This window comes from Parambassis ranga, chromosome 24 (assembly GCF_900634625.1).
Source record: "Parambassis ranga chromosome 24, fParRan2.1, whole genome shotgun sequence".
NCBI classification, from domain to species: domain Eukaryota; kingdom Metazoa; phylum Chordata; class Actinopteri; family Ambassidae; genus Parambassis; species Parambassis ranga.
In genome coordinates, this window is record NC_041043.1 from 5,672,651 (window position 1) to 5,698,607 (window position 25,957).

The 25,957-nt window shown below is 40.2% G+C and overlaps 3 protein-coding genes across 8 annotated transcripts; all 3 read left to right on the forward strand.

Moving 5' to 3' along the window:
- Positions 1–265: 265 nt before the first annotated feature.
- ak9 (adenylate kinase 9) lies at positions 266–10,036 on the forward strand. 4 transcript variants are annotated; one of them, XM_028396677.1, is made up of 33 exons: positions 266–620; positions 862–959; positions 1,210–1,273; positions 1,350–1,402; positions 1,479–1,575; positions 1,649–1,761; positions 1,842–1,991; positions 2,158–2,280; positions 2,469–2,543; positions 2,706–2,807; positions 2,922–3,061; positions 3,140–3,462; positions 3,674–3,792; positions 4,064–4,211; positions 4,423–4,605; positions 4,745–4,881; positions 5,019–5,222; positions 5,306–5,581; positions 5,675–5,796; positions 5,915–6,134; positions 6,313–6,372; positions 6,451–6,663; positions 6,757–6,975; positions 7,078–7,294; positions 7,381–7,582; positions 7,666–7,812; positions 7,907–8,124; positions 8,213–8,409; positions 8,622–8,791; positions 9,010–9,108; positions 9,199–9,301; positions 9,604–9,718; positions 9,827–10,036. In XM_028396677.1, the coding sequence occupies exons 2-33, from the start codon at positions 867–869 to the stop codon at positions 10,033–10,035; spliced, it is 4,911 nt and encodes a 1,636-aa protein (XP_028252478.1). In that variant the 5' UTR covers positions 266–620; positions 862–866; the 3' UTR covers position 10,036. The 4 variants fall into 4 exon arrangements, with proteins under 4 accessions (XP_028252478.1, XP_028252477.1, XP_028252480.1 ...); XM_028396676.1 differs by lacking the exon at positions 266–620 and adding an exon at positions 651–727; XM_028396679.1 differs by lacking the exon at positions 266–620 and adding an exon at positions 651–727 and having other exon boundaries at positions 5,678–5,796.
- A 1,244-nt stretch (positions 10,037–11,280) lies between these two features.
- Positions 11,281–20,402, forward strand: LOC114428347 (structural maintenance of chromosomes protein 6). Of its 3 annotated transcripts, none has more exons than XM_028396682.1 (27): positions 11,281–11,374; positions 11,730–11,851; positions 11,926–12,055; positions 12,768–12,873; positions 13,585–13,721; positions 13,863–13,924; positions 14,029–14,109; positions 14,288–14,389; positions 14,536–14,655; positions 14,778–14,876; positions 15,041–15,187; positions 15,451–15,539; positions 15,669–15,833; positions 16,051–16,229; positions 16,423–16,624; positions 16,897–17,011; positions 17,232–17,392; positions 17,541–17,676; positions 17,847–17,927; positions 18,016–18,186; positions 18,288–18,425; positions 18,537–18,682; positions 18,778–18,903; positions 19,001–19,106; positions 19,262–19,414; positions 19,585–19,682; positions 19,935–20,402. In XM_028396682.1, exons 2-27 carry the CDS (start codon positions 11,750–11,752, stop codon positions 20,023–20,025), a joined length of 3,243 nt encoding a protein of 1,080 aa, XP_028252483.1. In that variant the 5' UTR covers positions 11,281–11,374; positions 11,730–11,749; the 3' UTR covers positions 20,026–20,402. The 3 variants fall into 3 exon arrangements, 2 of the variants coding, with proteins under 2 accessions (XP_028252483.1, XP_028252481.1); XM_028396680.1 differs by having other exon boundaries at positions 11,290–11,378; XR_003669575.1 differs by lacking the exons at positions 19,262–19,414; positions 19,585–19,682; positions 19,935–20,402 and having other exon boundaries at positions 11,290–11,378; positions 18,537–18,677.
- A 3,246-nt stretch (positions 20,403–23,648) lies between these two features.
- Positions 23,649–25,178, forward strand: tmem18 (transmembrane protein 18). Its single transcript, XM_028396709.1, has 5 exons — positions 23,649–23,805; positions 23,985–24,102; positions 24,240–24,294; positions 24,382–24,475; positions 24,575–25,178. The coding sequence occupies exons 1-5, from the start codon at positions 23,713–23,715 to the stop codon at positions 24,671–24,673; spliced, it is 459 nt and encodes a 152-aa protein (XP_028252510.1). The 5' UTR covers positions 23,649–23,712; the 3' UTR covers positions 24,674–25,178.
- Positions 25,179–25,957: the final 779 nt, after the last annotated feature.

Below are 25,957 nucleotides of genomic sequence, written 5' to 3' on the forward strand. Positions count from 1 at the left end.
TAAACGTGTTTACAATAGGTTACATGTAATAAAGGATGTGTTATGTCATTAGAATCCCAGTAGATAGAGCCTTTTTAAAATTTGCTGGCTCTGTTGCGTCTGCTAACATGGCACACAGCCATCTTGGAAATGTTGGTGTGTAAACACAAAATCACATGACCGGTCACATGTGATACCAAGATGTTCAGTAGGCGTCTCTTAGGAACTTTCTGCATTAAAATCAAGAATAAAGCTATATAAGCAGCTTTCCTGGACTCCTAAAGGACTGGTGACACCTATGTCACTGTGGGTCCTTATGGGTTAAAAACGGCATATTTGTCGAGCTCAGTAGTGGTGGCTTTAACTAGCTCACTTGGTTTGTGGTGCGTTCTCTCTGAATATGGGAGCCGGAATTTCCTAGTTTCGACGCGTCTGTCGTCGACAGACTGTCGTCGTTCCCACAAGTCTAATTTCTTCTTCATAAGACAGACGGATGTGGATATATGTTTGTCTTTGTGCTTTTGTTAGCTAGTATCGCTAGAAATTGCAGACCCCGACTTGCAGAACGTTCAATTCGGACGAGAAGTCATTTGAAGCTCCATTACCAACTTTCCGAGGCAGCGAGAACGCAGCGTTAGTTTGTAGGTTGCTACGGTTACCTCAGTACTTCTGTCAAACAAAGTTGTGAAGATATAAGCTAGCTTAACGAAGCTAACACTGGTTACAGACGAATACAATACATGTAACAGTAAGATAGAATAAAAAGTTTTTCTTAACGTTGAACTGCTTCTTTAACTGCTTATTCCGTCAAATGAACGTTACAATGAAGTGACAGGCTGGTTTATAAAGTGGTCATTCATAACACTTTCTCTGTTTGGGCAGCTAAAATGAATCGATTCGTGGACAACCTAATAGAAGACGAAGCGGAGAGAGAAAATCTTCTTGCTAAGCCCGTCTGCTTCATCATAGTGGGAAAACCGGTAAACAGTAAACACACACACACACACACACAGACACACGAGATAGCTGTAGGCTACAATTTTAAAAGTAAGTTTTATGCTGAAGAAATTAATTTATAGTTATCTTTATTATTGATTGTCAGTAATTATAATACATCATTTTGAAATCAGCAATAAATTGCTTGTAAACAAGGGGATTAATACGTTTGGGAAGAATTGTTTCTAATACAGTCCAATAGATGTGATCCACTAACCATATCCATATTCACAGGGTGTTGGTAAGTCCACACTAGCCAAAATCATTGCAGAGTCCTGGAAGTGCATTCTGATTGATGGTAAGTACATCTTCTAAGTACTGTATTCATGCACATCAATTTAGATATTTATCAAATGCTCTTTTATTTTTTTCAGATACAGATTTGCTCGAGTCACACATAAAGAACAAAACAAAGGATGGCGAAAAGGTTTGTAACATATTCTATATCAAATTTTCAGCATGTGTTCTATTTAGAACAGCATTTTAATGCTTTACAATTTTAGCTCTTGGATATCTTATATGAGGGGAGAAGTATACCAGCAGACATGTTGCTGCAGTTGATTCTTGACAGGCTCAACTCACTGGATGTGGAGCACTATGGTAAACAACCTAAAGTCATTCACATGAACTGAATTAAAGCCCACTGTCTGATAATCTGCATGTTGTGATACAGGCTACGTGCTGAGCTCTCTGCCTTTCATGTCAGAAGAGGGTCTGATGATCAATGAGCAAATTGAACTCATCAAAAACCTCAAGCTAAAACCTGATTTTATTATTAATATCAAGGTAACCCACATTTTCTCTATTACATCTTTGCATGTTTTATATATATATATATATTGTGAACTGTATCTATCTCCTGCCAGTGTGCAGACAAGGACCTGGTCCAGAGGCTGTCAGATCTGAAGCAACACCCAGAGACAGGACAGCTATACAACAGAGATCAGTTGAAGTGTGAAAATGTGTATAGCCAGAAGGAGAACAAGGATCAGGATGTGGACGATGAAGAGCAGCTGGTATGGCTTTAAGGAGAAACAACTCTTATCACAGAGTTTCTGTCTAATGTATTAATTAAGAATTGTGGTAATCCATTTTGTGGTGAGCCAGTTCCAATCATCATCCTAATCATCTCCACCTCTGTATTTAATATATATTGTTTATTTTATATTGTTTGTTTTTTAGGCTGAGGAGGAGGAACTTCCTAGATATATCATTGACCAGATGGTGTGGCCATCAGACAATTTGGTCAAAAATGCACTCATTAGAATCAACATGTACAAGAATACCATGCTCAGACCACTAGAGGTGAGTTATATAGGCCTGTATCAGTTCTGAATGGCTCGCACATTAATGAAGTTGAGGCACACAATCCTGCTAATACTTCAATATGATATCTGTTGGCACATGGTGCCTATCAGACAGTCCTGTGGTGCAGGGCAGAGCCAAATATCATCATTTTTTTGATCCAGTAAATTTAAAGATATTTCTTTCAGGATTACATGGCAGAACATAATCCCTTTTACCTGCTGGAGCTGGATGGGAACAGTACACCTGAGGAGCTGCACTTGGTAAAGGCAGATTTAGTAGTTATGCATAGTGTGTTGCTAAATTATTTAAAAAACAGACAATCTCTGTGTGGCTCTGTCTGTGTAAAGTGTGTTTTTATAGTACACTGTGTGCACAACTACTGATGTCGGATTTTACTTTACTGTTGTTTGCTTTTACTCTAGTCTGTAATGTCCCGACTTGGATCTATGGCTATAAAGCGTGTCTCCATTCCAGTCCCTCTTACCCAGAGTATTAATGAAGAATTTCCAGAACACATTGACACGGTCTGAAAATCTTTTTTATTTCATTTAAATTTCTATTATCTATGAAGCAGGTAGCATTAGAACTACAGTCAGTGCTAATGCAAGGAAAAATGTTGTATGTATCTTCTTTTCCAGGAGGACCTACTGATAAACATGCGCTCCTGTAGCACCGTAGCCCCTGGCTTTAGATGGAGAAGAAGCCGCTGGGGCCGAACTTGTCCTGTTGCCTTAAAGGAGGGAAAGATCATTCCAGGAAGGCCTGAATTTAGTGTTGGGTGAGTCATCTTGTGTTGAAGAAGTGGCTCTAAGTGTAACTGGGTGCAAATGTCAACCAGCACTCACTATCTGTGTAGCTTTCAGGACAAGTTCTACATCCTTTCATCTGAGGAAGCCTACCAGAAATTTACCAAAAATCCTCGACAGTACTTACTTCCTCCAATGCCAAGGCTGCCGTGCAGAGCTTCCATCATCGGACCGCCACAGGCAGGGAAGAGCCCCATATGTAAGCTTCTAGCTCAGCACTACAATGCATCGGTGCTGGACATAGAGGAACTGGTGCAGCCAGTTCTAGCCAAGTTTGAACAGGAAAGGCTTGATAAAATCAAAGAGGAGACAACACAGGCTGCCATAGAGAATATCAAGATGAAGATGAACCAAGATGATACACAAAGTTCAGGCAAGTTGATCTCGTGGAGATGAAGTGCCGATAAAGTTGGAATAATTCCTCTTTGTAGATCTTTTAATTTTCACTGTGCTATACTGGAAGAGACTGATGAATAATGTTTTTGAGAAGATATACACGATCTTTCAAAAATAAATCATATTGTCAAAATCATTTTGTGAGAAGAGGTTACAAAAATTATTAGAATGTTTTCTGCTGTGTCTAGTGACAGACGATCATCCAGAGGTACAAGCCATGGTACACAGTGCAGTGGAAAAAGCCAAGCAATTGAGACCATCTCCCACCAGCCTGTATGCTGAGGTGCTAAAGAAGCATATACAAGAGGTACTATGCTCAAATTCATGTTTTGTAGTAAGTTACCCTTGACTAATTAATAACAGTTTCTATTTCAGGGTCAATATTTTATCTATCTGTCTGTCTGACTGTCTATCCACTGCATGTTAAACATAAATTGTGTTATTTGGTGCATCACACCAGTTACAGTGTACTGTGCATCATTTAACACAATCACACAAATCATTTCTCACATTGTTGCATACATTGAAATTGTGTCCATTTTAAATAAATGTTCCTAATGCCAAGGTTAATGTTACAGATTGAAGAGGTGAAGTCGAATACTGAGATCAGGACCGGGTGGGTGCTGGGAAACTTTTCCAATGACCTTTCCCTAATGGAAGCCTTACAGCAGGCTAAAATCATGCCGGACATGGTCTTCTGTCTCAAAGACAGCGATGGACATCAGGGTTAGATGCTTGTAATTCTCTTTAGTGCTCCAGTCCATTTTGTTTGGTACATGTTACCCTCAATGTCAATTGTGTTGAGCAATTTTGAAGAGACAATCTGGAATAAATTCTGGAGTATTTTTAAACTACAATGTATATCAGCACAGCTAAAGCAGCTCTAAACTAAAAAAGAGTAAAAGTGTCTTTGTCATCCTGCCTTGCCTTCATGAAGCTGATAAATGGGAGTTGGGTAACCCTACCAAACCAGAGATGGATGAATATGAACAACAACTGCAGAAGTTTGTGGGAGAATGGAAGAAAAGGCAGTCTGCTTCAACAGTGGCCCTCTGTATTTTGGAGATTGGTGGCAGAAGCCCAGAGAATCTGCTTCAAGAGATGGTTCAACAGATGGAGAGTGAGTAAAAGGCGTCTTAATGCCAGTTTTATATTATTTATTTACACAAAAACTACTGAGAGATCGGCAGTGAATGATGCTTACTAGATTCCATGTGTGGTACAAAAATCCCATCTTTATTTGCATGCATGATCTTTAGGACCCTTTCAGTATGTGGCACGGAAGCTGTCTACAGTGGATCTGGAAGAGGAGGCAGAAGATTTCACGGCCTTAGCTGATCTGGAGAGAGCAGAGGAAGGCAGCAGTGAGAGTTATATTGCAGAGGCGGAGGAGGAGGTCAGTACAGTGAGAAGTTCATTTAAAGTGGCACACACTGATTTTTTTAGGATCTCAGTAGTTTTAAGATGAAGACCTCACTGCTTTTTCGACAAACTTAAATAATGTCAGTATTTCCTTCTTTTTAATGCACATAGCAGGAGTCAACAGCCAAGAGACTATTAGGGGATACTCACCATTTCTGCCCCGTTACCCTAAAAAACCATAATGCCCTGTGGGCCTGCAAGGAAGAAATTGCTGCCAGGTACCGGGAGAAGACTTTCTTCTTCTCCAGTGAGGAAGCCAGGGACACCTTCCTTCAAAACCCTGCCGAATTTGTTGCACAGACTGAGCCTCTTAAGGTACAAGCTTATATTAGAGGAGAAAAAAAGTCATACAACAGTTAGATGTGCAAAAATCACATTCTTGTCTTCTTCTACCCAAGCCTCCTGCCATGCGGATCATTCTGCTTGGTGCCAGAGGGTCAGGCAAGACAACTAATGGGGAGTGGCTCGCACAACAATTAGGGATTTTTCATATTCAGTTCAGGGACCTTCTCCAAATGCGCATTATAGCCAAGACAAAGCAGCGGGTACCATATGCTGATGAAGTAGTGTCTTTAAAGGATAATTCTGAGGACTTGGATGCCCAAATAAAGGAAGCCAGGGGGGAGGACCAAAAGAGGATGGAGGAAAACTCTACTGGCACATATATAACTGAGGTCAGATTCAATAAGTTATTACTGTAATAGTACTTATTAGTATATAATTAGTTGTAACCCCTTTTCATAAACTTTTGTATGACAACCGGACAGCAGGAAGTGGCACTGACGGATGAAGAAATGAACATTAAAGAATACCTGTGTGGTGAAAAACCCCTGTATCCAGAGATCCTTGACATGGTGGTCACACCATTTTGGAAACAGGAGCCATACAAGTAATAATACACAGACACTCACATGCATTTGTCCTTTCCAAAGCTGGACATTTTGCTTTTTTTGTATTGCCCCCATGGAACACCTGACAATGAGAGAATACTTTTTCCTGTACTGCAGGTCAACAGGTTTCATATTGGAAGGTTTCCCTCATAATCCCAGTGAGGTGCAGCACTTGTTGCAGCAAAAGCTTTTTCCTGATGTTGTGGTTGTCCTGAAAGCGAATGTTGCAGATGTTCAGAAGCGCCTCTTGCCTACTTACCTAAGGAAGTGGTCTGAGCTCCAAAACAAGCGCAGGGCACAGCTGAACCTCCTTCGTGACCTGAAGAGAAAAAACCGGGTAAGAGAGTGAGATTTCTTAGGGACCCATGTCACTTTGACTATAGTACTTATTACAGCATGGCGGGTTCGATTCTGTCCTGTGGCCCTTTGGCGTGTCTTTCTGCTTTCTCTACTCCAGTTCTTTCTTATTTGTACGTACTGTCAAATATCACTTAAAGGCATATTGTTTGACACAGGAAGAGAATATCTCCAAGAGAAGGGCTGAACTCATGGCAGGGCATGCATTAAAGGCAAAGGTAAGGTAACTCATCTTAACCCTATTATTACAATTGCATTAGATGATAAACTCCATTCCTTTATTTTTAACGAAATAGTCCCACCATTCTGAAGAAGAAACTGATGAAGAAGATGAAGCTGTAGACAACACAGAGGATAAGATACAGGCCAAGCTGGAGGAGGAGTTCCCTTTAGAAGAAGACACTTTAGACATTGAGAATGGGGAGACTGAGGATGCAGCTACTGAGAGGCTGGAGATAGAGATAGAAGAGCGCTTTGTGACAGATAACAACCACCTTGTTACAGTGACGGTACAAAGACACAGCCCATGCTCCACAGTAGCCAAACAATTGTGATGTCATAACTGAGATATAACAATCATATGTGTGCTGTTCTATTTACAGGAACTTCTGAGTGAACTGAATATACCCAAACTATCAATCGATGTGTCTCGCATGGTGCAGATCATTAGGCATCAGCTCATGCAGAAAATCCAGCTTCTGCTGTGCAACAGAGAGTCACTCTTCCAGCAATGCCACCCCATCTCATGCAGCCTGGCAAATAAGCTGCTGCTTTCCTGTTACAAGCTCCACAGTGCTTTTGGCTGCCGGGACCCCATCATGGTAGGCATCATTTCTGATCTGAAGATGATTCTTATCACATATTAATCTGCAGATCTAGTCTGTTGTAACATTTTGTGCCTATGTATATCTCCTAATCCACAGCAATACAAAGAAAAAGACCTGATCCAGCCTCTGCAGTGGCCTCTAAATTCAGCATATCCCCTGATCTTCAATCAGTTTATCTACTTCTTTGCATCCAAGGAGAACCGCAACACATTTATGCTCAACCCCTTAAAGTACCTTCAGCAGCCTAAGCCCTTCATGCCGCTTCCTGTTAAATTCGCAGTAACTGGGCCTCCCAAGTCTGGAAAAACCACTGGTAATGCAGCTGAAAATAATCCACAGTCAGTCTTTATGTCATTAACCAAAGTCTTCATAGCCTTTGCTTTGCTGATCTTTTTCCAGTTGCACAGCTGCTTGCTAAGAAATATGGTTTGGTCAGGCTATCCATCAATGGCATTTTGCGCATGGTGCTTGACACTCAGGGGCACACTGATCTGGCTATCCAGATAAAAAACTCTCTCTCTCTGGGTCACATGGTCCCTGATGAATTGGCCATTCAGTGTCTGGAGGTGGCAGTCATGAGCTCAGCCTGTAGCACTCGGGGGTGAGAAAAGATGTTTGTTACATTTATTTAGAACATGTGTTTTCTGTATATAATGTAAAGGCAGTGTTTATCATTTTTTGCAGATACGTGCTGGATGGTTTTCCAATTACCCTCAAACAGGCTAAACTGATGGACTCTTTGAGCATCATCCCCATGATAGTAGTTGAGCTTGAGCTTGATGTAGTAGAGGTGCTGAGGAGAGGCCAAGTGGACAAGATGAACCCCGATAAGTCAGAGAGCACATATGAATAGCAACCTTTTTAATCTAAATTAAGTCACATACAAAAGATAATTAAACATTTCCCAATTCATTGCCCATTATAGGCCTCATCTGATGCACGACAGCTCTGAGATCCTCCACACTGGATATTACTGTTACAAGAAGGAGGTGGAGCATGTGAGGCGTCACTACCAACAACAGTACCAGAACTGGTACATCCTGGATGGCTTAAAGAGTAAATGGTGGATGTGGAGCAACATTTTAAAGACGATCAGCGTCAGCATGAAGAATATCCATACTTATTTGGAGAGGACACAAAACGGTAAGCACTAGACGAGGAGCTCAGCAGGCTGGATGTAGTAGGGTGGGGTAAATCCTTTCATGTATACACATTTGAAACCTTCACACAGGACAAGCAGCCTGCATCAACAGGCTGTGCATCACACCCGAAGAGCTCAAAGATCGACTTGGAGAGTTTGGCCACTACTGCCCCGTTTGCCTGGCTCTGCATCACCACCTAGTGGACTGCTCAGAAACTGTGGCCTTGACTCATGCAGCTGAGTACAAGGGACCTTATTACAAGATGTGTGGCGAAAACCATTTAGAGGTCAGTGGCTGGGAGGTAAAATTAACGTCCCTCCAGAAATGTTGTTGTTATGACATCTGAAGTGGATTGTTTTCATATGTTGTAGGTCTCTAAATACACCTGCATCCTAATTACATTCAGACACCCTATATATTAAATTAAAATAATAAAAGGTAACTGTCAGTAAAAAATAGAGAATGTATTATATGTCTATTTTGCTCTCTCTTCCACAGAAATTCTTGTCTAATCCTGACCAATATGTGGCACCTGGCTGCCCTCACATCCTCCCACAACCTCACCTGCTGCCAAGAAAGCTGACCGAGATTCAGGTGAAGAACAGGTTTCCACAGCAGGTTCAGATGCAGGGCTTCTGTCCTGTAAGTTACCTGGATGGAAAGCAGAGGTACATTAGTCACTATACTTTTTTTATATTCATTCCACTACTTGACAATCCTGAATATTAAATCTAAACTACTTGAAAGCAAAATAAACTATAGCAAAACACATTTCGAAATCATTTAAGACATTGTCTCTGACGTTAAAATGTCACATTTGGTGTGCCAAGAAGATTTTACTATCAGATCTCAAAGATTTTTCCATTTATCGCTTGTTTGTCCTCAGATATGAAGCCCTGGTCCAAGGAAAGATGGAATATGCCGTGGAATACAGAGAACGGATCTATATTTGTGAGACAATGCAGAAGCAAGACAAGTTTATGAGGTGCTAGCTGTTTGTATATTTAAGAAATGTGCATCAATTGTCACATTATCTTGATATGATCACTTACACTTGCTTTTTATGTGCATTAAGAACTCCTGAAACCTACTGGGACCAGAAGCTGCCTAGTAAAATTCCTCCTCTTTGTGAGCCTGTACCCCTCACCTCCCTTCCAACAATGGGCTACCTGGAACAGGTTACACAAGAATATCTTTCTGTGTATAACACAAGGAGTGTATAACATACAAGCTTTATTCACACACATCCGAAGTGAAGCCTATAGACAGCTGTAGCTCTGCTAGTTTTCTACAATATCTCACTAAGTTTGTGTAGTCTGTCAACTATTTACTACTACAATTATAGTTTGTTAAAAGTTCCCTCTTTAAATGTTCATTTGATTAGAATTCATCTGAAATAAAGAAGAAGAGTATAAAGCAGAAAAATGATTTTGTATCATTGCATCATTGTTCTAATGGTCCATGCTTTCATGTATTTTAGGGAGTGGCTGTATCGGTGATAAAGGCCATGACAGCTGTTGGTTGTCTCAAACCAAAGTACCCCTTTCGTAGCATACAAAGATCAGCTGTCCTTTATGTGGCCTACTACATGAAAGGTAAGCAACATGTCAGAATAAATACATATCATTTTTTGTAATAGCATGGTTCGACAAATGCATGTTTCTTTTACTTAGAGAAATAAAACATATCTTATATCTGTACAGCTTTCAACCCCAAGAGCACAGAGTACACCTGTCAGAAGTACAAAAAGAACCTGGCCTTGTTTGAAGAGAACTGTGCACTCATTCCCTTCCTGAGCACGGCAATGAGAGGGAACTACATGCCTCCCAGTGACCGACCCATTGATTTGGTATTCAAACTGAACAGGTTCTTAGCCCTGAGAGACGTCCCAGCAGCTGCTGGGAAGCTGTAGCTCTGCTAGTTTTCCACAATCTGTCACTAAATTTGTGTGGTCTGTCATCTATTTACTACTACAACTATCATCATTTTATTAAGATTTATCTGAAATAAAGAGTGTGAAGCAGAAAAATGACCATTGCATCATTGTTCTAATGCCCATCTTGGCTATACATTCTTTTTCATAGAATGAAGTATGTAATGTTTTTGTTAAAGCCTGCAGTTGGTGGTATTGTGTTTATGATATGTGATACCTATAAGTTTTATTCAACAAGTTGGTTAACATTCCCCTTTTTTGCTGGGTCAGAATAACATCACCAACATGAACTTTATTTGACACCTGTGAGAACCTTTTATATATGTTCTATCAGGGCTGTCTCTAGCTTTGTGTGTGTGTGTGTTGGGGGGGGCTGTGCAAGATGCTGTGGGGGGCCCCTAATTGTGATGATCTACAGTCTTTACAAGTTGAGTCAGGCAAGTTAAACTCAACATAAAACTAAACATATAGTTTTTTTAATATTTACTTTAAATTTTGAAAGGCTGGTATAAAAATATAACAAACTATCATATATTTTAAAGTACAACAACTCTCTCTCTCTCTCTCTCTCTCTCTCTCTCTCTCTCCTTCATCCTCTCTGACTAGCGGCAGGACTGGTTCCCCCTTAAGCTGACGGGTCCTGCTCAAGGTTTCTTCTTCTTGAAGGGAGTTTTTCCTTGCCACAGTGCTCTTAGGGGGGTTCCTGTGAAGCGCTTTGAGACAATGTCTGATTGTAATATGCACTATATAAATAAAACTGAATTGAATTGAATTGAAAACAAAAGGCTCTGCCTTCTACGGTGAGAACAGGCAAAAAAGCGAAGTGCGTGTGTGTGTGTGTGTGTGTGTGTGTGTTTACCAAACGATCTCGTTTAGCAGTGATGGCTGATCGAGGCTTCAACGACGCAGTGCTCGAGTAGGACATCTAGTGGTGAATAAAATGAAATGCAATCGAGGTATGTGTTAATGGTTCATGGATTGTTTGGGATTCGCCATGCACATTCTTGTTCACTAACTACATGGTTAAATGGTTTCAAGCTGACACAATACAAAATATACATTAAATATATATATGTCATTTGACACGTCTGATTGTAGTAGTCTACTGTCAGGCTAGGTATAGCACATACCTAGCCTGACAGTTTGTGTGTGTGTGTACAGAGAGCCAGAGAGCTACCGCGCATGTGTCGGGGCCAGGACCGACACTATCGTTTAGTCACGCGAGATTTGTAAGGGGAAAAGAGGGTGGAGAGCGCGAATTCGATAGTCCGGTCTAGTGGTCCTTCCCATCAGCTGAGCTGTGTGCTGCTGTCAAAAAGTAGGTAAGTAGTAGTGTTACTCCTGTAGAAGTCCTTTTATTTGTAGAATGAAACAAAACTAACGACAACACACGCGGTTGCTGTCTGGACATATAATCATTGACTTTCAGTGTGATGTGTAGCATTAGCAAGCTAATCAAGCTAGTTCTGGAACGCGGCTAACTTCGTAACAGCATAACAAAGAGTCGCCGTTAACCCTGTAACCACTATTTTATAAATTAGAGAGATTATGTGAACTAATAAGTAATGTTAGAACAGCATATGGGACCTAGAGTCGCGGCTGAATATACAGCTGAAAGTCTGTGCGCTCTGTGTGCATTCTTCATATTTCCGTTTATCCGTTGGGTTGGTAAGGGTTAGGGTTGGTGATCAAGATGTCTAAAAGATCCAGCAGTCCTATCAGAGAAACCCCCAGCAAGCGGATGTGTGTGGAGGAGGATGAAGATCTTGACGACGAAGATTCCTTGAGTTTACAGGTACAGCATGTATTGTCTTGACTATGTAAGAAATTCTTAAGTCATTGTTTCTAACATAAATCACTTGTGTTTAGTGTGCTGGAGACGTGGTGAGTGATGCAGGGATCGTGGAGAGCATCACACTCAAGAACTTCATGTGTCACTCACTCCTCGGCCCTTTTGCTTTTGGTCCCAATGTCAACTTTGTTGTTGGTAACAATGGAAGTAAGTGAAAAGAGTGTTTTAGGAAAACAAAATAATGTATTCAGTTCAATTAATCATATACTATTGATAATGCCAGCATGTAGAGCTAGCAGAGCCATATTGGCTTTTAGCACTTTTGGAGCCACTAAGTCTGCAAACGAATAAGTGGACAGTACTTCCTTCATAGTTTTGCATTTGTACATATTAGCAGATGAGCTATGTATTCATTTTTGTGCTCACCTTTGAGTCTGTGTAAAACCAAACATATTCCCAAGTAAGGGCTGTCATACTTCCCTTTTCTAGCAAAGAATCATGTTGTGATGTTACATATATGCCACAAGAACACATGCACTCCTGTTGAGCCTGGCGCTTGATTTAAATGTTGCCAATCTGCAGTGATCTTGTAGACCATTTGAATATGGAAAGTATTGCCCAACGCAAGTCTCTCAGTTTCTCAACAGTAACTTACTTATCTAACTTGTGTAGCTTACAATTAAAATGTGCTACTTTATTGTCTTTCTTGTGTGTAAACTGTGCCTTTTGTCTCTGCAGAGGCACTGTTGTATATATCCATCTACACACTACAACTACACACATTCTTAGGTTTATGGTTTAAAGTTTTATCAAAAGATGACTTTGTGTTGTGGAATGAAGCTTTTTTTTGTCTCCGTCTTCCCCACACACTTTTTGGAATGTCTGAAATGTCTTTTTGTTTATGTGCACTGTGTAACAGGTGGAAAGAGTGCCATTCTGACAGCCCTCATAGTTGCCTTAGGAGGGAATGCACAAGCCACAAACAGAGGATCATCCCTCAGAGGTTTTGTGAAGGAAGGGGAAAGGTCAGTAGACAAACAAACAAAGGTGGGGGCTATGTGGGAGGTGACCACTGTGCAGGCAAATGGAGGTGATTACTGCGCATATGTGTAAAGGGCATTGAAACCAAAAGTTATCATGTCAGCCCGACATTCAAGTGAACCCACTGATGGCATCTAGAGGGAAGGAGGGGAGGGGCTGCTCTGTTTTGTCAGAGCAGCAAACAGGTGGACCCTGGTAAGAGAAAAGGGAGGCTGCCAAGCTGTAGCAATGCTATAAAACACCTGGCTATGGCAAGAAACAGGGCTAACCCAGACACTAGGTGAAAGGGCAAAAAAGTGCAGCGTAAGGGAAAACAACTAAGTAGGCACACACACAGCCAGGTGTGAAGGGTGGACCCTGGCAGAAGATTAAGGATGAGTAGCGGTCAAGGAGGGGCTTGATCGCTTTATAAGGGGGATTTTGCCTTGTTTGTCAGTTTTGCGACCGGTTGCTGACTCTGGCTCTGATTTGCTGTGTCATTTTTGATCTGCAAATAAAGACTCTATGCATCTGAGTTTGCCTGTCTACAGTTGTCTTTTTGACTTTGGGCCATGCTTAAAAAATTTACTACAACACCATCATGTGGCATGCATTGTTTTTTTGTAATGCTGCATCTAAAACAGTGTGTAGTTTACTGCAAGATAAGTTTAAGTGTCGATATTCATTTAATAGATCCGATATTTCTGTTTCCTCAGTTCAGCTGATGTATCGATCACCCTGCGTAACAAAGGAAAGGATGCTTATAAGCCAGAGGTGTATGGTCCAGCTATCGTTGTGGATCTGAGAATAACACGTGACGGGATAAGAACCTATAAACTAAGAAGCAAATTAGGTAAGGTAATAAGTTTGGTACTCTTTTCCCCAGGGTTTCTGCTGAGAGCTTTCTCAATGTATATATTCAGCTATAAAGTGTCACATGTACTTCTGCAAAGATAAGGATTCCTAGATGTATTTTCTCCTTCTCTTAATACAGGTCAGCTTGTATCAACCAGAAAGGAAGAGCTTATTTCTATCCTGGACAATTTTAACATTCAGGTATGAGAGCCACACTGAGTGATACAACATCAAGTCTGTTAGGTCCATTAGTGCACATTCAACTTGTCATACTGTGATGATCATCAAGACTTTTTTCTTCAAAGGTCAACAATCCTGTGTCAGTTCTCACCCAGGAGATGAGCAAATACTTCCTACACTCAAAGGGAGAGGGGGACAAGTACAAGGTTTGTATTGACATTCATGGAGAGGGAGATCATATTACAATGCACCTCACTCAGGGCTCAAAGACATGTAAGCATAGCTGTAGTGTGGGCCATCATTTTGTTTAGATGTGGACATGTCTGTTGTTTTGTTAACTTTTATTTACAGATGAAATTAATTTTTCCTTTGTTTCATGTCCAGTTTTTTATGAAAGCTACCCAACTGGAGCAGATGAGAGAGGACTACGTCTACATCAAAACTTCCAAGAATGTCACAGAGGAAAAGTTGGCACAGTACAATGAAGTATGTACTAGATTCACTGACATTGTTTTAATGATACAGGATGATAATGTTACTAATTTTATTGGAATAATCCTTAATCATTCGACTAGAATTTTTAATAATATAACCAACATTTTTTTAATCAATTGTAAATATGTGTGTTGCAGTGCTTGAAAGACATGAAGCGAAAGTATTTGGAGAAAGAGGACCGTTACAAAAGCCTGGCATCACTTGATGAATTGCGTACCAAACTGGAAGAATTACGGAAACAGATGGCTTGGGCAGTGGTGAGATTATCTTTCACCTACTCTGCCATGTCTTTATGAAACTAAATTAGTATGACGATCGCTTACAATATGTATGAATTATTTGAATATTAATGCCAATGAATGTGTGTTAAATGTTGCAGGTGATTGAAAAGGAGAAGGACTTGGAGCCAATAAAGGAGAAGCTGCAGGCTGACAGACGTTCCACAGAGAAATATGATGAGAAAGTGGATGAATGGAAGGTATCGCACTTCTGTTGAATTGTCTATTAGATTTTTGGCCGTTGCTCCAATGTTTTGTGCTCAGCCTGGATTTGTTTTGCTTTACCTGCTACTTTTACACTTTGTGCACAGCCTTTGTATCTCTTCTAACCATTAAACTGGTCTGCTTTTCTGTGTTCATGCAGAAAAAAGTCGAGGAATCTGAGAAGAAATACAAGCAGATAGAAGAACGGTTGGAGGGGATCACCCAGCAAGTCCAAGAGCTCCAACCTAAATGTGCTGAGCTCAAGGCTGAAGTCCAAAGACATAACAGTCTTGTTAAGTCCAGCGAGGTCAGACAATTTATTTGGCTGATTCAATTTTTGTGTAATTATGTTAAGTTAACTTAATTACATTAAGTAATTTTTTGAGTAATAAAGCAGGCAGCTAGATTTGTGTTTCTTGGACCACATATTCGAAAATTGTTATTTCGGTAGACCATTGTGAAAAAAGGAATTGCAGAACATTTTCTGTTTCAATTTGTCTGACATAGCCAGTTGCATAGCTGTTTAAAGTTACTTATAATAGTGTAACACATTTTCTGTATGCACCCTAGGTCACTGCCCACAGATGCAAGGCTAGCCTGAAAGACCTGGAGAAGGACAAAGATCAACTATCCTCAAGAATAAAAGATCTTAATTTGAGGTACAGTCTTGTTTTGTTTTTATGTCCTCTGTAATGTATTCAAGCAGAAAATATTCTTTGTATGTTGACTCCATTAGCTCATTTGTCTTCCTTCATTTTCTTGCTGTCACATTCACATCGTTTGTGCAGCATCAGTCAGGCAACAGGAGCAGAGAGCCAGGCCAAGGCAGCACGTGTGGTTGAGCTCCAGACTGAGCTTGAAAATCTGGCACATCAGATCTCCACTCTGGGCCAGCAGATTGACCAGTATGAGCATGCCAGCAGCCGTGCCAAAGAAGAGCAAGCAAAAATGAGGTAGAAAAAAAAGTAGAAATCCTGCACCAAAGAGAAAGAAAATATGTACACAGAAATGCTTTAGATGTAAAATGGGACTCTTTGTAAATATGTAATAATCGTAAGACTCGTTGGTGAGCCTTTAAATGAAGGCAACTGAATGTTGGTTTGTTAAACATGTTCCACACTAACAACAAAAATTGATGCTCTATATTAATAAAAACAATTCTGTCTTCAGGAGAGAGCAAGATGTGCTCCAGAGGTCCGCTGATGCCAACAAAAGGAACCTGCAGACAATGGAGAGCAGTCGCTCTAATCGCCTGCAGCGTTTTGGAGAGCACATGCCTGCACTGCTCAATGCCATCCAAGAAGCTCACAAAAAGGGCCAGTTCAAGCACAGGCCCCGAGGTCCTCTGGGTAAGACTTCAGTGCCCAGTTCTACCCTAGAGGAAGTGTGTCTGTTCACCCAGACCAAAGTGATACAGCATGATATCACCTCTGTGCGGGACCTAGATTTCCAAATGTTGCGTTGTCTCTCACAGATTATTCCGTATACAACATGACCAACATATGCAGCAAGCATGATTCAAGCTTGCGTTCTCTTCTACAGGTTTCCTTATCAGCCTGAAAGACCCAGAGCACGCTCTGGCTGTAGAAGTGTGTATTAAACACCTTCTGCAGGCTTTCACATGTGACAACTATGAGGATCAGAAGGTGCTGCAAGGCCTCATGACCAAAGTGCTGCCAGCAGGGCGCAGACCTACCATCATTACCAGCACTTTCCTTTCACAGGTCCATGATACACGGAGGAGGTAAAGACCATTATAGTATTTAACACACTTGGCTTCGTGAAGGTAATAGGCATACAGTGGAGCAGCAAATACAATGATAGTCCATTGTGTCAAACAACCTTGGAGGCAATATAGGTAAATAATAGGCCTAAACATTGTGAATAATATGACAAAACATATTATTTTGTTTAAAATATTATCATATTACTGATAAAATATTGAATACTAATTCTAGTCAGTATTATGTATGGAACTAAACTGTCCAACAATTGATTTGTTTTGTCTTGTGTCAGGGCTGTGAATCATCCTCAGTACCCGTCTGTACTTCAAGCTTTGGAAATTTCTGATCCAGTAGTGGCCAACTGTCTGATTGATCAAAGGAGTATAGAGAACATCCTACTCATTAAGGTAACAAGAATTTCTTCATTAAAGAGGTCCCATGTATGTGTGAAGCCCTGCAACAGTTTGTGCTTCTGGTCGAACAAATTATACTAATTATTTGTTGAAATGAGCAAATTGTAGATAAGTGTGAAGCTCCCTCCCTTAGGGTGATCAAATCCAAGCAAGTTTGTTGTTTGGAAAGATTGTAGTGTATTGACATGGATTGTGTATTTTTATTTATGTGTAGAATCGTACAGAGGCTCGGAGAGTGATGCAGGGTAGAAACCCTCCACAGAACTGCCTCCAGGCCTTCTCCATTGAGGGTGATCAGATCTTCAATAATCGCAGTTACACTGCTGATCAGACCAGAGCCAAATTTCTTTCCGGGGACGTTGAGGAGGAGATCAGGTGTGTCTATTTAGGCATGTTTAGTTGTTAGTAATAGTAGTAGTTAGTAGTAATTAGTTTGTTTGTGTTAGTTTACTAGCTTCACATATTCAGCACAAACCAGTCGTACGTGTAAGTTGTGCTTCTGTCCTCTTTTGTTTGCCCTCAGGCACTTACAGAGGGAGCTGGAGAACCAGAGTGGTCAGGCAGCTCGCTTCCAGCAACACATGAAGAAGTTGGATGAAGACATCAAACAGAATGAAGTGCTACTCAAAAGAGCCCACAAAGACCAAAAATGTGCAAAAGTAATTATTCACTATTGTTCTTTCTGACTTATAAATGATTATTATAAATAAGATTAATATTTAACCACAGTAATCCTACTGCTAAGTTTAATATGCTAATACATATATATGTTTCATTTTATTAACAAGATATTAAAAAAGGTTCTTATATTTTTCTGTATTATTTATAGGACAAGGTCAGGAGGTTAAACCTAGAGCTGACAGACCTACAAAATGCGGAAGAGCCACAGTCGGAGGACCTCAAGGCCCTGGTTTGTACACAGCACTCTGTTATCCCATGTACATGGACAGATGTCGTCTGTCTTGTATTGATACACTGCTCTCCCTAATTCACCGCAGGAGGAGGATCTTCAGGAAATCGTTACTAAGATGACAATAAAGCGCACTGAGTACGATGAGGCCAACGGCCACCTGACAGACCTTAAGGCAAACCATGAAAAGGCAAAGCAGGAATACCAGCAGTACAAAGATCGTATCAGCAACATCGCTGAAGATGCTGATTCAGTCAAGGTATGTGACTGTAAAAGGAACCAAACACTGTCATTTGGTGATAGTTCATTTGGCTACAAGGTGAACTTATTGTTCTTTGTTGTCATTTTGTCCTACTTCAGGAGGATCTCGGTAAAGCTGAACAGGAGCTGTTGAAGTGCAAACACCACAAAAAACATTACGATGACAAACGGAATGCCCATCTCCAAAACATCCAGACACTCGAATCCAATCTGAAAGCCAAAGAGCAGGACCTTCAGGTGTGCTATACTGTATCTTGAGGCTAACTGTGTCTTACATTATTTAAAACAAAAGGGAACACAAGTCTTCTACTAAATGATTAATTAAAGCTCTGTTTCTCTCTGATTAAGACCTCTACAGAACAGGCCACTGACATCTGTTCAGAGCGTCTGAAGGTCAGTCGTACAGCCAAGAGTTTGGACACTGAGATCAATCGTCTCAAGGTTCGGATCACGACCCAGCAGGAACAGCAGGGGGACCGTGTGGAGATTGTGCGGTACATTATTAAGCCTCTTTCATCTGATAGAAATGTGGCTGCAGCACTGACGCAGCACCAAACATCACTCTCCTTTGTCTCTTTGCCACATTTAGCCAGTACCATGAGGCACTGGAGAGCTACAAGAAAATGACACAGCAAATGAAGAACCTCAGCAACTTCATTAAAAGCCTGGATAAAGTTATGAACCAGAGACTTCAGGTGTATGGTGTTTTCAGGAGGCAAGTTGTAACAGCAAAGACTCCCTGGAAGTGTACCTGTGCTGTATTATTTTTAGAGTCCATTTGATCCCATTTCTGTCCATCTTTGTGTCCTTAGATTCCTTGCAGCCCGCTGTAAATACTACTTTGATAGCATGCTTGCACAGAGAGGCTACAGTGGAAGTATGACCTTTGACCACAAGAATGAAACCCTCTCCATCTCCGTAAGTTTATTATTCATCTGTCTGTAATTTATTCATCTGTCAGGGAGCCCTTAATTCTCATTTTTCCATTCAACATGTTTCTTTTCACATTCTGATTTTAGTGCCAGAAGTTCTCAGTAAATGTTTACCATAAATCGTATTTCCTTTCTGTGTAGGTGCAGCCAGGCCAAGGCAACAAGGCTGACCTGAGCGACATGCGCTCCCTGTCCGGAGGCGAGCGTTCTTTCTCCACAGTTTGTTTTGTCCTCTCTCTTTGGGCCATCACAGAGGCGCCTTTCCGCTGTCTTGACGAGTTCGATGTTTACATGGTAATAATAAACAGTTTTCATTTGTGTGTTAAGATATTTGTGCATGCTAAATAACCAAATTGCAATCTATGATTTCTATCAGCAACAACAACAAACAGCCTATTTGAGAGGATTAGAGACATTTCATACTCAAAACATTGTCTTTGGCTGTTTTTGCTTTGTTTAATTAGGACATGGTGAACAGGAGGATTTCCATGGACATGATGCTGAAGGTGGCTTCCAGTCAGCGCTACAGACAGTTTATTTTCCTCACCCCACAGAACATGAGGTAATCACAGCTTGTATTTGTTTATATATATATATATATATATATATATATATATATATATATATATATATGCCTTTATATATCAAAGCAGTTGGACCACACAGATGTGATTTATTGACTTTGCAACTTAGCAGTAATGAACAGAGCCATTCAAGAGTAAAGGCCGTGTGACTTCAGCATGCTGCCTGAGAAAGTGTTAGCCACATAACCTCGAAGACACGCTCACACTGTCATCTTTTTTCCTTTGCTTAGCTCTCTTCCAGTCACCAGTCTCATCCGCATCCTCCGCCTGAAAGATCCAGACCGCGGCCAAAACTCACAAACTCAAGACAAGGCCCAGTAATCTTCTTGGCTCAGTTCAATACTACTGTTATCTTAGGTTAAAGGACCAGTTTGTAATTAAAAATAATATTCTTAGTTATATTTCATTTTTTCTGGGCATATATGTTTTTATTAGCACAGTAAGATATTTAATCTAAAACACAGTTTTTACAGCCAAGAATAAATAAACCAAAACATCTGCTATAAAGTTGAGGTTTTACATCAGTGTGGAGTCATCATGGGTTCTTTCAAGTGTCTTGACTTTTCTATACAGTCTGCAACGTTGCCACTAGAGGCCAGTATAACTTACAGACTGATGGTAAATGACACATGTGCCTGTTTGTTCCATTCTTGTTATACTGCATTTTTATGTATTCATTAAAGTTAAAAATGTAAATACAGATTTGGTATAGTGTGTGTGTGTACTCTACAGCTCATTTCTACACTGCCTATTTTGGCCTATTGAGGTCAGTCTTGTGAGGAGGAAGGATTTGCACCTTTAAGGGCTTCAAGCCAAATCCCCCACATAAGGCGGGCCAGTGGAATGCACTTCCACTCATGCACATAACGTCTGTTGACAACACACCTGACCTCCTGAGGAGACCAGTGCCTTTGATTACATCTGTGAGAGCTGCTGCTCCCAAGCAGAGAACATGAAGCCCAAACCGTTTCCACTGCGTCTGTTTGACAGGGATACAACTCCATCACCTGAGACTCAGACAGGGAAGTATCAACGACACATGGACTCTGTGGATCTGACAGAAAGACTGGATCTGTCTGGTGACAGACACAACGAGCATGGCAATGACAACAGCGGACGACATGAGAAGACCTACAGAGAAATACATTTTGCCTTTCTGCCAGAGAGGTATCAGCCACTGATTGACGATGAGGCCAAAGCAAAGGCAAAAGAAGAGAAGAAGAAGAGGAAGAAGGAAAACTACAAAAAAGTCAAGAAGGTTGGTGTTTGTTTTCAGTTTTTCTTAATTTTTTAAGTACAGCCATCATGTATATTAGCATTCTAACAAAGATGGATGTTGTTTTTTTTCTCTGTAGTGTCAGAAGGGGTAAGTTAAAATACTTCGAGTATGACACCAATCAGTCTCAATCAATCACATTATTTGGAAAAAAGCAAATTCTTAAATTCATCCACACACACACGGACGCCAGGTCAATTATCTACAACCATCACATTTCTGGGTTCTCATTGATCCAATCAGACTAAAGATTACTCTCACTAAAGCCCTGTGAGGCGTCACACTGTGTCTGGCAGAGGAGACCAAAAACACAGTCCTGACAAACTGCTAGAAAGGACAGGACGTGCTGCTCAAAGGTCGTCCACTTTCTTTGAGAAGGCATTCCTCAGTGACCACTTTATCCCAGAGTGTGTATTTGTGAAGAACATTTTTCTTTTTTTTAATCCCAGGTGCCAACATCTGTTTTTATAGCTCATACTCACATGTGATTGATAAGGAAATGGCTCGTATTACTAATGCTTATCAGTGTTTAGGCACACTTGTTTATGTGTGACCAGTTACAAAGTCTGCGCATCATAACAGGCTGTAAACAGGTGTGCATACATGTGGCTGCACTCACTGCCTGCATTTCTACCTACACAGATGTTTCCTAAAAAAATGTGATGTAATGATTATTTTATTCAAAAATTTAAAAAAATAAATATGTACATACATGACGTATGAAACTTTTCTTTTCTTGTAGGTTTGATGTTGGTAAGTTGAATAAGGGACAGCATCTGTTTTTGTCAGATTTGTTTGCAATAATCTGAATAAAATCTGATCAAATCTGATTTTGATCATAATTAAGTCTCTGAACTGTCCTGATTAAATGACATAATATAATGCATGTTCCCTGTGCTCTACAGTGGTAAAAGTGGGTTGGAATTTTTGATTATAGAGGCAAAAAAAGAGACAGAGAGGAAGAAGAGGAACAGGTAAAAGCTGAAGAGCAATATGAAACAAGGCAATAAGAGAGAGAAGAAAGTAGGAAACCTTATTGGTGGATTTGTCATTTATTTCCAGGCCGTATTATAGAGAAATTCCACAAAGTAAATACTGTATGTAGCCATATCAGTCCATTTGTTTGTTCATAGCCTTACGTGTAATTGATAACTGATCTTGTGACATGTGATCTCGGCCGGCTTTATCAAGTTAAGCCTCGTTTATACTGACGAGTCTTTCAAAACATCATAAATGACTAAAACCTTATTGGGTAATAACAAACCAGGATACTTCAGTGATTCTCCTTAAACAACTGCATCAACAAATGTTTCTGCTGAACACTTCTGAGCCTTTACTTCTGTCTGCTAAAATCTACCCTCATGATTTTTTTATTACAACAGCTTTTTTTTTTCTTTATAAAAACATCTTACTTCCTGTTTCGGCCCCAGCCAGTCAGCCCTTTCCTGTTCAGAGCACAGACGACAATAGTGTTTGTGGGACTAGGAAGAATGTGCCTCTCTTCCTGCTGTGCTATTGTTCTAAAACACCAAATATACTAACTTAAAATCATGTCCTCTCTCAGGTCATCATGTTATTTTAACCTGCTTTTTCCCAAAAAAAATGAATGTGGAAATAAAGACAGCTTATGTGGGGAAACAATCACAAAGAGGGAGCAGAGTGCTTTGATTTTCTATTCATGTAAGTGTACAGATTGAATACATTTCTTTGTCTTTCAGAATGTTGGCAAAGCACTTCGCGGCACCTGGAAATGTTTGATGCTGGGTCTGTACAATTTTGCCCTCGGCTATTCTACTCCGATCACGGTGGCAGCTACTTTTGTCCCTGACTTTCACCCTGGAAGAAACAGGACCTGAGCTGCAGATTTTCTACAGTTTGTTATCAAATTAGATACCAAAGCCCACGGACACTGACAAAGACATCATGTTTGTAATATTTCTATATGTCAAATCACTTTTTAAAAGTTGTTTTCAAAGGTTTAAATCAAACATTGTATATTAATTGTCTTTAAAAACATTAAAAACATGTGTTATAAGTATGAATCATGACAGTAGCCCTCAGCTTTCATACTAACAAACTTTTTTCTTTACATTCAGAATGTTTTAAATTAGATGCCTTGATGGTTTTTGCATGTGTGCAAAGGGATGTTGTTGACATGTGATACATACAGTGCAGCAGGTGAGTTAAGACAGGAAACATACCTCCAGAAGGTATTTATGACTAGGAAGGACTTCAAAAGGAAGTAAGGAAAGAAGTGCTCGTCAGCCGGGAAGATGAGTGAAGTAGAAAGGGATCCAAGCTGCTCCCGCTCACAGTGGAGTGATCATCAGAGAACGTTATGCTTTGTGTAAAAGTTTTATCTTTTGTAAATGTAAATATTTTTTGTACTGAAATTTTGTACTAATTGTACTGTAATAAAATGTTGATGAATGTGTACCACAAAAAGCACATCTATTTATTTTAGCAATGTGAGTTGATCTGTTATATACAGTATGGAACAGACAATAAAGAAAAAACATATTATTATATTTATTATTATTATTATTATTATATTTATAAACATTTTTTGATGTACTATTTGTTTTATTGTAAAATGTGAAAATGTTTCAAGCGCAAGCAAATTAGTCATCTCTGTGACGTCATCTAACTGCGCCAGGAAGTGCTCTTCCGCAGTCTGGTCTTGTTTACATCCGACTTGGCTAAGCTACACTGTGGTGACACATTTTTTAAACATGACGGACCAGAAAGCAAAAAACATTAGCTCCATCCCCATAGACGGATTTAGCAATCTTAGAATAACATCGATATGGACCTTTCTCTTGTCTGTAAGTTTTCAAATATGCTTTTTATCGTTTCGAGCTAGGTAGCGAGCTACAAATTGAACTCAAGCTATTGCAGCTAACAGATGAAATTATTCTTGGTGTAGAGAAGATTGTTAGTTTGATGTGTTTTCTTATCTGTGTTCAGTTCAGTTGGGTAACGTGTGTTTTTTTAATGGTTGCAGGTACAGTGGTCAGAGCCTTGGCTCATCGGGCTGTTAGTGTTTCACGTTATGTGTTTGTTGCTGACTGTGGTGACCTGCAGGTATTACAGAGCGCAGATCTGCCACTTCCTGCTTATGGGTATGTGTATAAAAGATATTCCTGAATAATAAAAACAAAGAATCTCCAAAGATTCTTAACAGTGTTGGAAAACACTTTACAACAAGTGTGGTAAAAATCAGTTCGTGTTTACTGACTGATGATACTTGTCTCCACAGTGGGACTGGTTTACAGTGCTGAATATCTAAATGAGCTGGCTGCAATGAACTGGAGGTAAACTTACTCTTCATCAATGTATGTGTTACATGTTTTGCTTGTGTATGTGTAGAGGTTCTTTGTTAATCTCCACTATGTTTGCAGGTCCTTCTCTAATTTCCAGTACTTTGATTCCAAGGGCATGTTTATATCCCTGGTCTACTCGATTCCTCTTCTGCTCAATACAGTCATCATTGTGGTATGTTTGACTCTTTGTTTCTTCACCCTGTCTAATCACATTAAAAAGTCAAAATTACCACTGCCTACAATCAGGTCTCTATGTGCTACACTTTAACAGATGGTGTGGGTGTACAGGACCTTCTCCACTATGACTGAACTGAAGACACTGCAGCTGAAGAGAAAGGCCCGCCGACAGCAGAGGGAGAAGACTGACTGATCTTCCCCCTTCTGTTCATGTGCTACATTCTGAGGAATTTAGTGTCTCTCCTTTGCTAATCCTGAATTTTGGAAAAGGAAGAGAGTCCTTCTTTTGACTTAAAAAGGATTGTTCAGAGGAATGGGATGTCTTTTTTCTGGTAATGACTGTTGAATGATGTTGCTGACTGTAAACTATGCGATTCATGAGAACCAAAAGACATTTGATGTTTCATATTTAGGGTTTTAAAGTGTGTTCAGATGCAATGGAAGGATAAAGTGTTTTTTTTATTTACCTCTGCGTGATGTCTCTAATGTCATGGTCTGGAAAACGGTGCCATGTTGCCGCTTGATTTAAGACAGGTCAGGGGAAGTGTAGAAACAATAGGAAGAAGGTAATACATGATATACACCCTGTTCCCAAAGAGTGGGAGCTCTGTGTTGAAAGCCAGTTGCTGTAAAGAACCGTTGGAGTCAAATTTGCACTGCAAATTAACATTAATAAACATGTATTTTTTCATTTTAAACATGCAGTACCACTTCAATATGTACACAGCTGGCCTCTACATGGTTTCAGTAAACGCCTGATAATTATAATGCGCCACTAGAAGGCAGTGTGGTCTAAATGACATGAGATGTGCAGCTGTCCATACTTTGCGAGACTTTTTCCTCAACTCACACTCCATTTTTTACACTTTATCTCTTCTGAGATTTGACAGGATGTCTTACCTCAACCACGCCGTTGTTTTTATTTTATTTATATCACTCCTTGTTTGTTTTCCCAGATAAATCTGTTATGTGTTGGCATGCTTTGCCTGCATTTGTCTGTCAGGATCCATTAAGTGCAGACATGAGTGATTGGATTGCAGTCCCTGGAAGTTATCTGATAGGATGGGGAGGATGAAGAATGTGTGCGTCGTATTGTTAAAGGTGGTGATGTGAGTGTGTTGGGGTGAGATTGGTCAAGACGCTTGGATGGAAGACAAGAAAACCTGGACATTAAGTGTTACACACTCTCACTTGTCTTTGATGAACAAGAGCAGGTGTTAAACACATACTTGTGTGCCTAGTTCAGGTCAGACTTGATGTAAAAGTCGCGGCCAAATTCACCAGTTCATGATTTTTCAGATATGACAGCTGTGTAGAACAGCACGTTGCACAACATCCAGTCAGCTGCAGTCCTGTGGGTGAAAACACTTTGGATGAAGGAAACAGCACCTGGACGTCCGAGGAGATGACCACAGGATTTAAGAAACAGCACTGTACAGTGCACAACTGATATCAAAGCTGCTGTACCAAAACACTC